This window comes from Tursiops truncatus, chromosome 12 (assembly GCF_011762595.2).
Source record: "Tursiops truncatus isolate mTurTru1 chromosome 12, mTurTru1.mat.Y, whole genome shotgun sequence".
Classification (NCBI taxonomy): domain Eukaryota; kingdom Metazoa; phylum Chordata; class Mammalia; order Artiodactyla; family Delphinidae; genus Tursiops; species Tursiops truncatus.
In genome coordinates this window covers 75,006,073-75,024,323 of record NC_047045.1, presented here as the reverse complement: position 1 = coordinate 75,024,323, position 18,251 = coordinate 75,006,073, and the positions used below count along the sequence as shown (strand labels likewise).

At 40.1% G+C, this 18,251-nt stretch overlaps 1 protein-coding gene across 1 annotated transcript in view; it reads right to left on the bottom strand.

Moving 5' to 3' along the window:
- CCDC170 (coiled-coil domain containing 170) overlaps positions 1-18,251 on the bottom strand; it is an 85,337-nt gene that overhangs the window by 46,880 nt on the left and 20,206 nt on the right. The window contains 4 exon segments of the mRNA XM_033867850.2: positions 843-987; positions 4,733-4,809; positions 4,811-4,990; positions 6,330-6,458. Of these exon segments, the coding sequence (XP_033723741.1) occupies positions 843-987; positions 4,733-4,809; positions 4,811-4,990; positions 6,330-6,458 (531 nt within the window).

Here is an 18,251-nt window from a genome sequence, read left to right as displayed (position 1 = left end):
AACAAGAACCTACTTCATAGCACAGGGAGCTATACTCAAACATTTATAATAACTTATAAGGGAAAAGAATCTGAAAAAGACTATCTATATATAATACATATATATATATTACTGAATCATGTGTATGTGAACCACTTTGCTGTACACCTGAAACTAACACAACAGTGTAAATCAACTAGACTTCCATTTAAATAAATAAATAAATATTTTTTAAAAAAAAGAATGGCTGCATGGAAATCTATCAGGAAGCAAGGATATGAAAGGTTTATAAATGAGCAAAGATATGGTGTCCATTCAAATAGCTTCACGCTCTCTAATGAATCACTACAGTCCAGGTGGTGATATAATTAATTTCCATCTCAATGGCAACCTACCATTAAAGTAGGATTTTTATTTATTTGGCTTTAGTGTAAAATCAAAAAGTACTTTAGAGATAATCTTAACCTTATGCTCAAAAAGTATCCCCAAAATGACACACAGCTGGTTTTGGTTTCGGTTGTGAGTGTGTATGTGTTTCTATCTGTAACTAAAACAAACAAAAATCTTCCTAAAACAAATCATTAAAATGAATAATTCGTTGTATTTGACAAGCTAAATACATTTTAGACAAAACAATCAATTCCTTCTGGAGAATAATTAATCTCAAATAATGCTAGAAAGGATCTTGGAATTGAGGCTCAGAGAGGTGATACGGTTTTTCCCAGGTCACGCAGTCAATTAATGCTGTACTAGGGCTCCTGCCCTGTTCTCCTGCACCCCCAGACTCAACCACAGCTCTTCCTTTATGGCACACTTCAGAATGACCACTGAATGTATAGTCTTTTTAATCTTCATACAAATACCTTTAGAATTAAATCTTCATCTGATGCCTTTTTATTCTTCTTCCCTGGATCTAAGCAGTCATGAAGTTAAGCCAGAAATTCCTCATGTTCCCTGCAATTCTGTGAGACTTGATCCTTATTCTCCTTGTTTTCCTTTAAACATCTTCTGTCGGGCAAATAACAAATAAGTCAAGTTTTAACACCAAAGAAGATAACATTCATCAAAGTTCAGAACTCAAGCTCTCTGTCGGGAAATAACCAATAATCATTTCAACACAACACAGTTTCCCAGACACAGAGCACGATATCGTCTTGCAAGCCCAGTTAAAGAGGGAGAAAAGTAGAAACAACTCCGGGGCACGTACACTCTGCAGAAATGTAGGGAGATCTTTAGGGCATCTTAGCAAGGGAGACAGATTATCTGCCTCCTGTTCCTGACATTTTAGGATCTGCAGAAGTGGAAGGTGGTTCTCTAGATCACACATGGATCCACTCAGCCGTGAGTCTCTGTTGCTGCTTCGTGGGAAAGAAAGAGAGTGATGCTACATTGGGTCTAGAGACCATGCTTTGGTCACTACACAATGATCCATAAGAGTTACTTAGAGCTTTCCCTGGCTCATGGCCAAGCAGAACTATAATTAAAAATACATCAGAAGCAGGGGATGTGCCCACCCCTGGAAAAGAGAGGTGTTCAATCATCAGCAAAGATCACTATTAGTTTTTGCACATCCAGGATTTTTAAAGAATATTGGAATGGGCCAATCAAGGAAAATCAGTCAATTTATGCTCTGCTGTGAATATTTTATTTCAAATCTCAGATAGGTTTGCTAAAATAGCATTGTCTATTTCTAATTCTTTAAATGTTAAAAACTAAGAGATCATAAAAAACAGACATATTTTAAAGGCAAATTAGGATCATTTCAATAATTTGGCATCATTTTTTAGTACCCTAGATAATAAACATGATTATTGCTTTCCCTTTTTACCATGTTGAGTGTTTCCTGCAATTCTTTCACGCTATTCAAAGATTAACAAAGCATGTAATTGCATATACTCAAAAGCATATCATATTTCTATTTAGAAAAAATGTACAACAATAAAAGACCAACATCAATATATCTCTAAGTTCTTATTTTCAGCATATGAAAGGTAATATTTATTCAGTCTCTCTCACTCATTTAAGTCATAGTTAATGCTATGGCTCTGATTTACTTATGTATTTGATTCTATATATTTACGCTAAGATTTCAGTCTTACTTCTCTGTTCCAGGAGTTTCTCAATTATTTCCACTTCTATTTGCATTTCACTTTAACCCAACAAAGTCCCAGGCATCTATCATAAAGACATAATCACATAAGTGTGAAAATATGAATGCACATGGGTACTCACTGCATCTTAGTTTATAATCATTTTTTTAATGGAACTAACCTAAGTGCCTAAAGTTAAGAGCAAAAAGAACCTGTTAAGTAAATTATGATATTAACAGGCAATGGAATATCACTGGCCATTAAAAATGATACAATGAAAGACTTTTTAAGTATTTACAACATATTATTCAGGAAAAATAGTTCACTACATGATACCGTTTATGTACAACTGTCTGAAGATCTATTCAACAAAATGTTAACTATACAATTTCTGGAATCATAAGGTTGTGAGTAATTTTAATTTTGGGGGGCACTTTATTATATCTTTAAAAACTTTCTTATAATGAATATATATCATTTTATTACTCATTTGTTTAATAAATATTTATTGGGCACTTACTATGCTACTTACTATGCTTAAAGGTGCTAAAGGTACAGTAGTAAACAAAACAGATAAACATCCCTCATGGGGCTTACATTCTAGTTGGGAAGACGGACAATAATCAAAACATAAATGTATGTAAAATGTATAGTATATTATAAAAGGGCTGGAGACAAAAACAATTAAGCAGGAAAGGGAGTAAGAAACATTCGGGAGGAGTGGGGTGAAATTTTAGATGTAGTCGCTAAGATCAGGTTAGTGGCAATGGGAAGTTGTCAAAATTTAGATTTATCTGGACGGCAGAGATAGATGATAGATTTACTGAAGGATCAAGGAAAGAGAAACAAGGATGATCCAAGATTTTGGCCCTGATCAACTAGAAGAATGGAATTACCATTAAACAAGATTAAGAAAAGCAAAGGAGGATTTTGTGGAAACACCAGGAGGTATTCTGGACATGTTCCGTTTGAGATGCCTGTTAGACATCCGCATGGAGATGCCCAGTAAGTCGTAAGATATGTGGGTCTTAAAAAAAAAAAAAAAAGATATGTGGGTCTTGAGCGCTGGGAAGAGGTCCAGGCTAGATCTAGAAACTACATGCTCGTGGGGGGTCACGAGCATGTAGATCATACTTTAAGTCATGAGACTGGATGAGAGTGAATTTAGATAGAAAGGAGAAGAGAGTCAAGGACTGAGTGAGCCCTGGGGCACTCCAGTACTTGGAAGTCAAGGAGATGAGGAGGACAAAGCAAGAGACTGTGACAGAGAGGCTAGAAAGGTAAGATCAAAAGCATGGGGCTTCCCTGGTGGCGCAGTGGTTGAGAGTCCGCCTGCCGATGCGGGGGACACGGGTTCGTGCCCCGGTCCGGGAAGATCCCACGTGCCACGGAGCGGCTGGGCCCGTGAGTCGTGGCCGCTGAGCCTGCGCATCCAGAGACTGTGCTCCGCAACGGGAGAGGCCACAACAGTGAGAGGTCCGCATACTAAAAAAAAAAAAAAAAAAAAAAATGCAGGCACGCACAGTGTCCTGGAAGCTAAAACAAGAAAGTGGTTCAGGGAGAAAAGCCAACTGTTGGCTCAAACTGGAAGGTCAAGTAAGATAGGACTGATCATTGAATTTGCAATGCACGGTCACTGGTCACCTTAATGAGTGGCTTCAATGGAGTAGATCTGAGAAAGGAGAGAAACTGGTACAGTGAGTACATATAAACATGTTCCAGGAGTTTGGCAGTACATGGAAGGAGAGAAAGAGGATAGGAACTGGAAGCATTGGGTTTTTATTTTTATCTTTATAAGATGAAATAAGTAAAACAAGTATCAAGTATTTTATTAGTAAAGTGATTTAAGTTATTATACACAGAATTTTTAAAGTGTATCTTAAGAACAGGTAGCTTCCAATTTTATCTCAATAATCACCTTTTGTCAGAACTAAGGGTAGAAAACCTAGATTTCCTGAGCTCTCTGCATAAACTGGCAATAAACCCTAATGAGGAGTGTTCAGGGTGGTCTGGGGTGTTCTGGGTTTCTGGGGTATTTTTATAACTAGCTTCTGAATAAACCCTTCCCCCTGTGCACTATTCCACCACCTCCACTTAAACCTCTACTTAGAGGAAATCTTCCAAATTGTATATATCTAAGAATTTGCAACCCTAATCAATAGGGCATAAACATGCTTAGGACAACACCGTGTTTGTTAAGATTCTTGGTGACATTTAGAAATGAGCTTGGAAAAAATTTTCAAGAGTCCAAAGATACGTGAGGTCAATGATTTTTTTTTTTTTTCAAAAATGCAGGGGACACGGGTTCGAGCCCTAGTCCGGGAAGACTCCCATGCCGCAAAGCAACTAAGCCCATGCACCACAACTACTGAGCCTGAACTCTAGAGCCCATGAGCCACAACTACTGAGCCTGCCTGCCACAACTACTGAAGCCCGTGCACCTAGAGCCCTGCTCGGCAACAAGAGAAGTCACGGAAATGAGAAGCCTGCGCACAGCAACAGAGAGTAGCCCCCCTCACCGGAACTAGAGAAAGCCTGCACGGCCAGCAAAGACCCAACGCAGCCATAAATAAATTAATAAATTTATTTTTTAAAGTTTAAAAAAAAAGAAATTAGTATTTTTAACCCTAGCTCCACTGAGAAGTATATTGAAATATCCTCACTGCAATTTCTCATCCAGTTCTACAACTTTCTTCTTTAACTCCTGGTTCTCCTTGACTGCAGACTGAGCTGTGATTTTTAGTTCTAACTTTAGAAGTGGAGAGTGCCACTGATTCTTCTTCTAGCTCCTGAACTCTGTCTCTCAAAGAGGTGAGGAGAGACGATTCTCTGGCATTGTTTTCTCCGTAGTTCTCCATTTCAGCTTTCAACTCTTGACAGGAAACTTCTTTGGAAAGCATCTTGGATCGCAGTTTTCGAAGCTAACATGGAAAAGAAGTAAAAAGAGGGAAAAGATGTCAATGGTGTAAGTTGGAAGTACCTTGAAAAAAACCCAAAGTCATAACTTAAAATTTCAATCTTTTATTCATGACTTCATCCGACTTTACTTTTTTTTTCTTCATATTTGTTTCCATATTACCAGCTGGGAAATTATGCCTAAATAGTGGACTTCATAGTCTGTCTTTTTCAAAAAACAATTGAGCAATGTCTTGTGGTAATTGAGTCTCACTCAAGAGACATGGGTGGTGTATTTTGCAAAAAGCAATAAAATATTTTGCAATGAGAATTCATTTTCTAAATCTGTATTACTGCTATTGCTGCTCACGATGAAACAAGGAAGCTGCAAGGTAGGCTGTTTGTAATTTCATGGCCATAGCTGTTTCCCGAGTCAATACAGACAATGCGATATATCACAGCATCTCTCCCCCTGGCCTTATGGACCCTTACTGTGGCTGATAAAGAAAAATAATACTCGGATTTCTGGAAAAAATATAGGAGAAAAGGAAAAATCATTATAGGATTTACACAAAGGAAACGTTTTAACTTTTATGAATTCTGTGGCATCAAAATGCTGAACACAGTATGTGCCTTATTAAGCTACCAGATCCACTCCCATTAGGAAACTTTATGAATGCATCTGTTTTTTTGGAAATGTAAGTATGCATGCATACACACACACACACACACACACACACACACACACACACACACACACACTCAACTCATCTTTCAGTGGGATCCTAGCAGCCTAGTGAGACTGCTAGTTACCTCACAGGCAAGCCTAGGATTCCTTGGGGCCATCAGGCTATAAGCGCAGTGAGTCTAGAGAGAATCTCCCAGAAACTCCACAATAGACCTGATCCAGGCCAGAGGGTAAATGGATCCCAATCATCTTCCTAGACTTTCCCCCAGACAATCAGAACCACAAGAAAGAGATTCAGATTTCCACCCCCAGAGCTTCAGATTGCAAGCAATCCACATTAAAGGCAGCTACTCCCAGGGATGCTTCCAGCCATCCAAAGCCCACACAGCCCAAACCCGAAGTCCCCAGGTGTCCCCAGGTGCTCTCGAGGATGTAGAGCTCCCCTGAGATGCAGAATCCTGCCCATGTCACCCTGCTTTGCAGCACGGCAAATGCACAGCCTTTCAGGAGTTCTCCGCAGCTAGAGGGTAGGGGCACCATAAGAGAATAAGCGTAAACTTTGCCAAAAAGTTTAAAACTGTTTCCCTTTGTCCTATTTCTAATCACCTCTATACTCTGCTTCACTCCATAAGATGCTAACAAGGCCACTTGTGAGTTATGAAGACGCAGACTCTCACCTCAGACTGAGCAGATTCAAATTTGACCAGAGCTGCTGCAAGTTCACTCCGGGCAGCCTCGGCCACATTCCGATAGTGATTTAACTGCTCCCGAGTAACTGCGACTTCCAAGAGATGATTATAAGTTTCCTGATAGGGTTCCCCAAAAGACAAAATATACAAAGGAGAGTTAAACAATCTTTTCCATGCAGCTGTGCAAAGCAAGATTAAGTACAGAAGCATTCTTTGTAGTCCAAATATGTTGGAAAGGCTGCCCAGAGATGTGTTTGGTTCAGATTATTTCATTCTCCTTCTCAAAATTTTAAGGGAAGCAGGAGGCAGCCCAGGAACGAATGATAGGCTCCCCCAGGACGGTAGTGGAGTTTGACTTTTAAGAGTTAGTATGTCCCCTTGGGGGACTTCCCTGGTGGTCCAGTGGGTAAGACTCCACACTCCCAATGTAGGGGGCCGGGGTTCGATCCCTGGTCAGGGAACTAGATCCTGCATGCTGCAACAAAGATCCCGCATGCCACAACAGAGACCTGGCACAGTCAAAAATAAATACATAAATAAAATAAAATATTAAAAAAAAAAAAAAGATTTGGCCTTTGACACTTTACAGAGTTTCCTTCCGCCCAACTCCAATGTTATTTGACCTCTGACCAGAACAGATAGCATCGACAAAGAACCACCAGAAGAGATGGCTAACAGGTGGCAGTTTTTATTGTTCTTCTATTTCCAGATTACAAAGATTATCAACTCATCTCTGGTCTGTTGAATAAGTGTTTCATGTGTTTATCAAAGAGACCCTGTGATTCAAGTATAGAAGTCTGTCTCCTTCATAATTATCCACTATGCCATTTATTCTCAATCTCATAGCCTATCTTGGGTTTTTGGTTTTGTTTATTTATTTATTTATTTTTGGCTGCATTGGGTCTTTGTTGCTGCACGCCGGCTTTCTCTAGTTGCGGTGAGCGGGGGCTACTCTTGGTTGCGGTGAGTGGGCTTCTCATTGCGGTGGCTTCTCCTATTGCAGAGCGCAAGCTCAGTAGTTGTGGCGCACGGACTTAGTTGCTCCACGGCATGTGGGATGTTCCCGGATCAGGGCTCGAACCCGTGTCCCCTGCATTGGCAGGCAGACTCTTAACCACTGCGCCACCAGGAAAGCCCTATCTTGGGGTTTTGAAGGTTACTCAGATGAATGCCTGAGGCCAGAGATAGTGGTCATGCCTGGAGTCCTCCATCCAGACGGGAACAACTCTCAGCTCCACTGATGGCTGCCAAGGCAGAAATATGGATCCCAGCATGGCCTCATTACTCTAATTTTTCAAGACAAGTCCTATATTTGGGCTTTTTGAAGTAAAAATTCCCAGTTTTTCCCTCTGGGTAATTAATTTAAATTAAAAAAAAACACCATATGATCCCAATAAACACATCTGCAGAGCAGATTTGATGGGTTTGGGCTGTGGGTCAGTATGTAACCTCTGGTTCTGTTTCTGTCCTATTCATGCCATAACACCCGCTTTCTGAAAGAATTATTCCAGAGTTTGGACAGATACCCACCTCTATGAAGTTTCCAGGGCCTGGGGTCTTTATGAAAGACATACAAGAAAGCCATTCATTTTTGAAGGAATATGAAAGAGGTCACATAAAGGAGGGTTTCCCTGGAATATCTAGTGTCCTCGGGGAACACACCAGTAAAACCTGTTTATGATTCTGCCCGGCTACTGAACTGCCAAAGACTACTGTTTGGAAATACTCATGAATGCAAAGTCATCTTAAAGCCCTGAACTTCACAACAAGCGTTGTCATGACTAGTGTGTTTCAATCCACAAAATGCTAAACAAAACCTTCAGCGCACTTAGTAACAGCCAGTGTTTGTCAATTACAACATATGCAAGAAGATGGAAGGCATGTACTCCTGGGGAGAAAGCATAAAACAATTAACTGCATCTGTTAAGAGAACCACATCCTGTTCAGCCTCACCCAGCATTCAGAAGGAACTTTTCTACCCTAAACACTCCAGCAATATTTTCCAGAATAAGCCATGTGAGGACCTAGGTCACCTACAAGAGGTCTGAGCTACAGCACGTATGGACCATTTTCTAAAATTCCTTAGGGAAATAAGTTTCTTAATGGCTATGATTATTTCTTTCATTGACTAACATGATTTTTTAGGACATGACGGAGTCATACTATAATTTTATATCGCTTTCTTATGAAAAAGTATTGTGTCCCTTGGTTATAATATTAAGAGCCCCTGAGACAGTTCAGAAGTGGGCCTTTATCTGAGGAGGTTACAGTGTAATGCAGGACACCACCAAAAGCATTAGCATCTTCACATGCTCATGGGCGAAAGAAACCACATATTAAGATATTATTACCTTTGACACTGGAGCAGGGCCTACGTGAGGAGGACTCTTGATTACTGAGTTTAGAAGACAGGTGTTAGGATCTAATCACCTTTCAGAGTCCAGCAGACTCGAGATCATTCATCAGCAAGTGTTTACGAAAAGCCTATCCTGGGTCAGGCACTGAGCTTACAGTCTAATAAGAAAAAGAGCATTTATCAAACAACCACGCTGGTGATTGTGTAATTACAAACTGAAATAAATTCAAGCAAAGAAAGAAACAGACAACAAAGGAAAGGGACTTAAAATTAGGGAGGTGGAAGGAAAGATTTCCCTAAAGAAGTGACGATTAAATAGAAATTAAATAGGCAAGAGGTACTGAAACAGGAGCAACCCACATCTTTCAAATAGCCAAAAGTCCGAGCAAAGGTCCTGTGGCAGGAGTATGCCCTGTGTGATCAAGGATCAGAGAGAAGGCAGTGAGGCCTTCTGAGGGGTCAGAGCAGGTGAAGAATACTGGCAGCAGGGCTCGAAAGACAGCCCTGAGCCCATTGATATATTTTAGTACCTGACAGGGCTTCTTTTTAAAAATATTCCTCCTTGGCTATTCTTACGTGTTCATTTTACCATATGAAATTTAGAATCAGCTCATCAAATTCCAAAAATTCCTGTTGGTATTTTTATTGGGAGCATGTTAACTTTATAAATAAACTTAAAGAGAATTAACATCTCTTAACTGTTGAGCTTTCCAAATAAAATCATCTTTTTTCCATTTGTTCAGGAATTCTCATATGTCACATATGTAGCTGTGATGGTTAATTTTATGTGACAACTTGACTGGGCCACAGGGTGTCCAGATATTTGGTTTAAACATTATTCTGGTTGTGTCTGTGAGGATTTTCTGGATGAGATTAACATCTGAATCAGTAGACTGAATAAAGCAGATTGCCCTCCCCAATGTGGGTGGGCCTCATCCAATCCACTGAAGGCCTGTGTAGAACAAAAAGCCTGAGTAAGGGAGAATCTGTTCTTTCTGCATGTTTTTGAGCTGGGACATCAATCTTCCCCTGCCTTTGGATTCAGACTCAGACTGGAATTTACACCTTCAGCTCTCCTGGGCCTCCAGCTGGCCTACTGCAGATCTTGGGAATTCTCAGCCTCCATTATTACTCAAGCCAATTCCTTGTCATATATATATATATATATATATATACACATATATATATATATACACACACACACACACACACACACATATATATATATATATATATACACACACACACACATACACACATATACATACATATACATCCTACTGGTTCTGCTTCTCCAAAGAACCCTGACTGAGCCCCAGGGATACCTCTGTGTTGAGCTGGGCTCTGGAATATACCACACTGACATAAATCATACCAATGTTTTCTTTTTTTTTTTTTTCTGTTGCTATACCAATGTTTTCTTAAGCAAAAATAAACAAATGGGACCTAAACTTATAAGCTTTTACACAGGAAAGGAAACCATAAACAAAATGAAAGACAACCTATGGACTGGGAGAAAATATTTGCAATGTGACCGACAAGGGCTTAATTTCCAAAATATACAAACAGCTCCTACAACTCAATGACAAAAAAATAAACAACCCAATCAAAAAATGGGCAGAAGACCTAAACAGACATTTCTCCCAAGAAGACATACAGATGGCCAATAGGCACATGGAAAGATGCTCCACGCTGCTAACTATTAGAGAAATGCAAATCAAAACGACAATGAGGTACCACTCCACATCGGTCAGAATGGTCATCATCAAAAAGCCTACAAATAACAAAAGGTTGGAGAGGGTGTGGAGAAAAGGGAACCCTCCTATCTGTTGATGGGAATGTACATTGGTACAGTCACTATGGAAAATACTCAGTAGTATCAAGGTTCCTTCAAAAAAAAAAAAAACTAAAAACAGAGTTGCCATATGGAGTATACCACAGAAATCCATTCCTTCAAGACGCTCTGAGGTAGCTTGAAATGAGAAGAAATGCACAGCAGTGGCACGAGAGGATTACAAGGATAAGAAAAACAATATGAAAACTGAAAGAAGACGTGAGTTTATTTATTTACGCCTACGCTTTTCCTCTTAGCCCTTCCCTGGCCGTCCCATAGATCCTTATGTAGTCTTCTTCATATTTGGCTTGGATTTCTTCTTTGACCTGAGTTGTTTTAAGGGCTTAGTTGTTTTTGCGGCTCTCCGTCCTCAGAATTTGTTACGATGTCCGTTTTATTGCACTGTGCTCAGACAACCCGACTGTATTCCAGGCTGGCATTCACGGGTGTACACCAGTGGGGTGGACCAATGTCCATTCAGAACTGGGTCCATGCAGACTGGAAGGTTGTCCTTCTTATACCAGCCATTACACATTTTCACCATCATCCTTTTCTATATTATTTCTACTTCAGGGAATTTATCAAGGTTTTTGTGAATACTCAATTTTATGAACATCCAATGGGTATTTAAAAGGAAGGTATATTCTCTATCTTCTGAGCTTGAAATTCAATATGTATCAATTAGTTCTACTTTATTCATCATTTTAATTACGCATTTCTAGTCTCGTCTAATTTCTACCCTAATTTCTACTCTATCCTGGCTCGAGAGAGGTGAGCTAGAGCCTCCTATTACTACTATAATTCTCTATCACCTTGTAGCACTTGTATTCTTGCTGAATGAACACTGGTACTGCTTGACTTGGTGCAAAGATTCAGAAATTTCATATATTCGTTGTGAATTGTACCACGTAGCACGATAATGTGCCATTATTTGTCTGACCCTTTTTGCTCATAATTCAACTTTTTCCAATATTGAGATCATGACTCCTGATTTCTTTTTGTTTGCATCTGACTACATATACCTTTGTTCCAGCTTTTTATTGTCAACCTTTCGGTATCACTTTGTCTTGGGTGTCTTATATGTAAATAAAGTTGGTTAAGCCCTTTGGATACCCTTCCAATTACACTATATCTATTAAAAATTTAAATGTAAATACTAGGACCCAGCAGCTCTACCTCTCAATTATCTCCCCTTGAAAAACAGTCACATATGTGCATAACGATATAACAGCAAAAAAAGAGGGGGTATGTGAAACAATATAAATTCCCATCAACAAGGCAATTACTAAAAAAGGCACTCCCAAACTATGAATACTAGGCAAGAAGCAGTAGGAGATCGTGCCGTATGTTTGGGCATAAGAATATCTCCAAGATATACCACTGAACAAAAGTAAGAAAGTATAGATCCACAGTTTGATACCTTTTTTCATAAAACACATAGGGAGGGAAAGTGCTATGTCTTTTCTATAAATGTATTTAGAGAAGAAAAAGAGAAAAAGGTCTGAAGGGACACACATCACCTTAATAACAGTCCTCACCTCTGGAGCCGACAATAGTATTGGAGTTGGGAAGGGGAAAGGCTTTGTTTTTTTCAAGAAGGATATATTTATGCATTATTTGTATAATTAAATATAATTTAAAGAAAAGAAAAATACTGGGAAGAAATGTTACTGCGGTTATCTTTCAGTTATAGGACTACCTTTTATTTTCTTCTTTATTATATGTTTTTATATTTTCCAAATCCTTTATAGTGACTGTACATTAATTTTATAATCAGAGTAAACATCCCCCCTTAAATAAAAACAAAAGGAATAAGGATAAGAATAGACAAAAATCACAAAACCTGCCATGTGGTGCCTTTATGGAAAACACAAGGACAAAGAAACAATCCCAGTAGCATAGGAATTTGAATGCATGTGAGAGCAGACATCTCAGGGGTTTGCTCTTTTAATTAAGCCCCCTAAAGTTAGTAAGATTTTTGGAAAATTCTTCAACTTTTTCTATAAATATTAAGCAATCTTCACTTTAAAGAAACGAATTTTACCCTATTCAAAATGGCAAGATTAAAAACTCATCCATTTGTCCTCACATGAGGACACTCCAAGTTATTAGGTCTCTCTCAGCCAAACCATGAAGCAATTTTACATTAATTTTAAAAAGCCAACTACCTATGATTTGATTCAGCTACTGATATTATGATAATGATTGAAATTGCCTCACAGGGTAGCTCATAGGCTTTTCAGAATAAAGGATAGTTTCAAAGCGCAAAGGCAGAAAGAAGAGATCAGCTTATTCATAATTTAGTACACAATGTGTCCGATTATCTGACCTGGGGACAATGTCTTGGGCCAGTCTTGCTTCTTTGGTTTAGTTGTCTTATTTTCCCATGGACAAAAAATAAAAAGAAAAGAAAAGGAGAGGAAAATCACTGCCTACCTCTGACACACAAAAGCACCTAAATCCATTCCTATCTTTCTATCCCATAACCAGCCTCCCCTTTTGTTCCAGCATTATTCCATACCGCAGCGCATGACTGTGTCACCAGGGCACTTCCACTATGGAATGCTTCCTTTAGCCTCTCTCTCTCTATCTCCTTCCCTCTCTCTCCCCATCCCTCTTTAAGCCTTCACTGCTGCCCCAGGGAGCAATCCCTTCTAAGACTCTCTCCCCTACTCTCCAACTTCTTCCCCCCAAGTGGTTTCTTCCCTAATTTACAGAGCATAAATTAAGTCTTACAAATTGTATTTCTCCAACCAATGCCAATTTTGACTACTCATCAATTCTTCTCCGGATTTTCAAGGATTTTCCTGGCCCTCCTGCTTTTCCTTCTTATATCTGCATTTGGTTTCCGGGGTTTACTACTGCCTGCAGGGGACAGTGTGATGGGTGTGGAATTCAGGAAATAAATCTGAGTGTCTACATTTTAGCAGTTGTGGGACAAATTTTGGAGGAAGACATTTCTGCATTAAATCAAGTTTTGTGAAGAAGCCGATCTATTATTTTTCCATTGTTCTCTAATCCCTTTTTTCTTGGGTGTCACTTAAAAACCCTTCTAACTCTATATCTTTATTGCAGAGAATGCAGTATTCCAAAATGTTCTTAATACTGTGGCTCTACTAAAAGAAACTGAGTCATCTTTTCAGATGGGGAAGGGTTGCAGTTAGAAAAACTTAGATGCCAAACCTTTTGAGGGTTTGCTTCAAGTACTAATCCTGATATAACAATATATATTAAATATGTATCTTATATATACTTAGATATTAGATATGTAACTCATATATATACATATATATATGATCATAACTAATATTCACTGAACCAGGAACTATTTCTTTTTGGGGGGGGCGGGGGGAACTATTTCCGTTCAATCTTCACAACAGCCCTATGACTATTCTTTTTTTTAATTTATTTATTTGTGTATTTATTTATTTATGGCTGCGTTGGGTCTTCATTGCTGCGCGCAGGCTTCCTCTAGTTGCTTTGAGCAGGGGCTACTCTTCGTTGCGGTGCGCGGGCTTCTTATTGCGGTGGCTTCTCTTGTTGTGGAGCACAGGCTCTAGGCGCGCAGCCTTCAGTAGTTGCAGCACACGGGCTTCAGTAGTTGTGGCACGTGGACTCAGTAGTTGTGGCAGGAGGGCTTCAGCAGTTGTGGCTCACAGGCTTTAGAGCGCAGGCTCAGTAGCTGTGGTGCATGGGCTTAGTTGCTCCGCGGCATGTGGGATCTTCCCGGACCAGGGCTCGAACCCGTGTCCCCTGCATTAGCAGGTGGATTCTTAACCACTGAGCCACCAGGGAAGTCCCCTCTGACTATTCTTATCCCCCAGGGACTGTTCTTATCCTCTCATCAAAAAATGAAGCTATTAAGGACTAAAAAGGAAATTCTTTTGCCAAATAGCAAACAACTGGTAGTAGACCTGGAAGCAGTGATTGCCTTTCTGTGCTATATAATTTTAAAATTAAGTTTAAAGTAGGATTAATGAATGGGCATATAAAATGCCCCTGCCACTGCAGGAGACACTTCGGCGTATACCCCGTGACCCACAATTCTACTTGTCATTCTACATGAATGTTCGTGGTTCGCAGTGTTCATCAATACAGGAATTGGTCAACAACAGTACATCCATAAGATGGGAAACTAGAAAGCAGTTAAAAGAACAGAACTAAACCTATTTAGAGCAGCACAGATAGATCTCAAAAACATATTGTTTTTCAAATAAAGTAAATCAGAGAACAAAACTAATAGTATGATACCGTTTATGTTTTTAAAATACATGCTAGACAAAATAACATATTTTCTAGGTTTAAGTATGAATGCAAAAAGTATTTTTTTAATCGTCTGGAGGATACTCACCAAACGTATTTAATAATTCCCTCTGGAGAAGGGGATCAGGATTAGAGGTGATTGACAAACGGAACTATAGTTTATATGTAATGTTCTCATTTTTAAAGGAAAAGTGGATATAATTGTAATATTAAAATCAATTTCTTAATTAAGTGAAAAGACAACTGAAAGCATGTTTAAAGAGGCCAATTTTCTATGTTCTCAGCTTTCACACCCTAATCTTCAGACTTAAGAAACTGAATACCATGTGAATTCTTTACTGGCTGCGGAGGCAGCAGGAAACCCTGAACTTGAACCTCAGCGTGCACAAGGCGGCAGCAGTAAAAAGAAGAATCATTGAGTTTCCAGCAATACTTGGAATGTATTTTTTGGGCAGCAAGAAGGTTTTGACTACATTTCGGACAGGAAGTTCACCACAAAAATGAATGGAATAATACAATATTATAGCCAAAACAGTATCTTCAAGGATTAAAACAAGAATTCAATGATTCTTAATGTTCTTATTAACTCTAAAAAGATCTCCAATTAACAAAGAACAAGCCAGAGAGAGAAAACAACCTAAATAACATGTGTTGCACTAAGTCCCTGCTTTCTCTTCCAGGGTAACTCTTAGCTCTGCCCAAAGAAAACTCAACGAAAATGATGCTGCTTCATCATTTTGATAATATTTCTTCTGTTAAAAGGAGGCCATGACTTCCAGCATACACACTCCTGCCAGCGACAGTCTCCTGAGAGATGAATTTTGTAAACAATGAGAAGACTGTGGAACGTTAGCATGTGTAATCTCTCCAGGTTTCACATTAGAAAGAAAACAAATAATTTTTAACCTCCTCATGAGAAGTGTTGCAAGGTGACAAAGCAAGATGACAACGCAAGATCCACAAGTAAGTTTTCAGAATTAATTTTTCTCTTTTGCGTCCAGAATAAAACGGGTTAAAGGCAGATTTCAAATCCCAAACCACAGGGCTTAGCAAGTCTCATTACTAATCATGGAGAGGACACGGATGTCCTCAGCACACTCTACAGGACAAACCAGAGTGGGCAGACTCCTGTTTAGGAAGCCCTTCCTTTCTAAAGATAGAACCCCTTAATCTCACCCTCTCTCCTCCCCAGGACCTGCATCACATGATCCCTAATAAAGAGCTCAGCAGGAGGCAGCTGGGGAAGATCAAAGGAGGGGTCAGAGGCCACAAGAAAATCAACTAATGGACAGTGTATTCACCTGAATAGTAAACCTCCCGGGACTTCCCTGGTGGTCCAGTGGTTATGAATTCGCCTTCCAATGCAGGGGACGCAGGTTCGATCCCTGGTCGGGGAACTGAGATCCCACATGCCACGGGGCAACTAAGCCCGCGCGCCACAGCTACTGAGCCTGTGCACTCTGGAGCTCATGCGTAACAACTAGAGAGAAGCCTGTGCGGTGCAATGAAAGATCCCGCGTGCCGCAACTAAGACCCGATGCAGCCAAAAAAAAAAAGAAGTAATCCTCTCACTCTTCTCATATTTGCAGTTTCAAAGTCTTCGCACTCCATTTTTCCCTCTGCTTAATTTTCTGAAAGACTTGACCCATCTAAATTCCCACCTGACCACACCACTATCTTTCACTTATTCTCTCATACAGCCGATGCTTCTCCTTCACAGCACTTACACAATGGCAAGGAATACATTATATGTGTAATTAAGTATTTAATGTCTCCCTCCCTCAAAAGACTGTGATGTTCACGGTGTCATACCTAGCACCTAACCAGCACCCCACAATGTAAGTGTTCAATAATTATTCGTAGAATAAGTGAATGGATGGATGGATGGATGGATGGAGAGATGCACTTTTTATTAATGTCTTAGTCCTCCCATTTGAGTCACTCCACAATCCCATTCTGTTCTCATCTGCTACACCAAGTTCCATCAGTCTCTGGAGCTGGCTGATTTCTACTGCACACCGAGCCCCAGCGATGATGGGCTAGTTTAGGAAACACACAGATTCTCCCACTATGACCCATCGCAGCCTGTCCGTCTCCAGTAGCATTAGTATCCAGACACCATGGATGTATCGCATAACCCTAAGCCCTGACAAGAGAAAAGCTGTCTTGCCTTTGACTCTGTGGGTGTTCTGAAACATACCTCCCAGTCACTGAATAGCTTCTTCTATATCATGGCACGATCATAAACTAAAGGCGAGTCCCCACCCCACTAGTGTTTCCTGTAATCTTCACAGTTTACCAAAGGTCAAGACCTTAGAGAATGACTTTAACTTCCATGCAAAGTTTCAAGTTTATTTCTCATCCAATGTTAAAACAAGAAAAACAAAAAAGGAATTAAGCAAATGGCAGGAAATAAAGACTGAAAGAGGGAACGAATAAGAGGACGCGAGTGTCCCGTGTGTGCTGTTGGTGCCGCGCACTTGTTAGGGGTGAACCGGTGTGACTTGGCCCTTCCAGGCAGATCAACGTGACTCACACGATCTACCCGAACCACGAGGTAAAGCAAACAAGTTGCTCAGTAACAGGACACCTGTTCACTGCAGGAAAACACAACGAATCTCAAAACCCGTGGAACAATCCAATGGCGTAATGCCAAGCCTTTGTTCAGTAAAAGCACTTCTATAGCAGGGCCAAAACCATGGAGTCCAAATAGGCATCTCTCTCGGGTTTTGGTTTTTCAGGGATAATTTTGAAGTAGAGCAGAGGATGAATGAATGCAGCTTCTTCAGTCAATCCTCTGAATGTCATTGGACAACATCAGCTTAGTTAATATCAGAAACACATTCCTGAGACCTCTTGTGTTAAGACTCATCGTCTGGATCCAGCCTCCTGCTGAGACCAGTAAAATATGTCCTGCTAGGTGAGAATAGAGGCTTCATATATCTAACTCCAACTCACCAAGCTCTCAAATGTCACAGGTGCTAAGCTGATGTAATAATTTTGAGGCATTTCAACATTAGGATTGAAAATGGCGCTGCCAAACTGCATCCAAAAATAAATGCAGACGGAGGCCACAGCTGCCTCACTCTCCTCCCTTCCACGCATCTCCTTCTGTGCTGACCTAACCTTCCCACTGCTGCAGAGTAGACGGGATGAAACTCACACCTGATCAGGTCCCTCCCTACCTACCAAAGCTGCCCATCTTAGACAAGGTGAGGGATAATCTCCTTAAGTTGTACAAATCTCCACTCAATCACCAAAGGCCTGTTATCAGTGTTTCTGTCCCAATGTCAATATCTAGCCTAACCTTCAGTCACCAATGAGATCTGTCTAAATACGCCATGTATCTTTCATAACTGTTCCACGCTTGAGGTCCTTCTGCCTCCTTCCCAGTCTCTTCCTCCACTTGAGAAACGCCTGGACTCAATTCAAGACTTAGAATGGGCTTCTCTGTGAA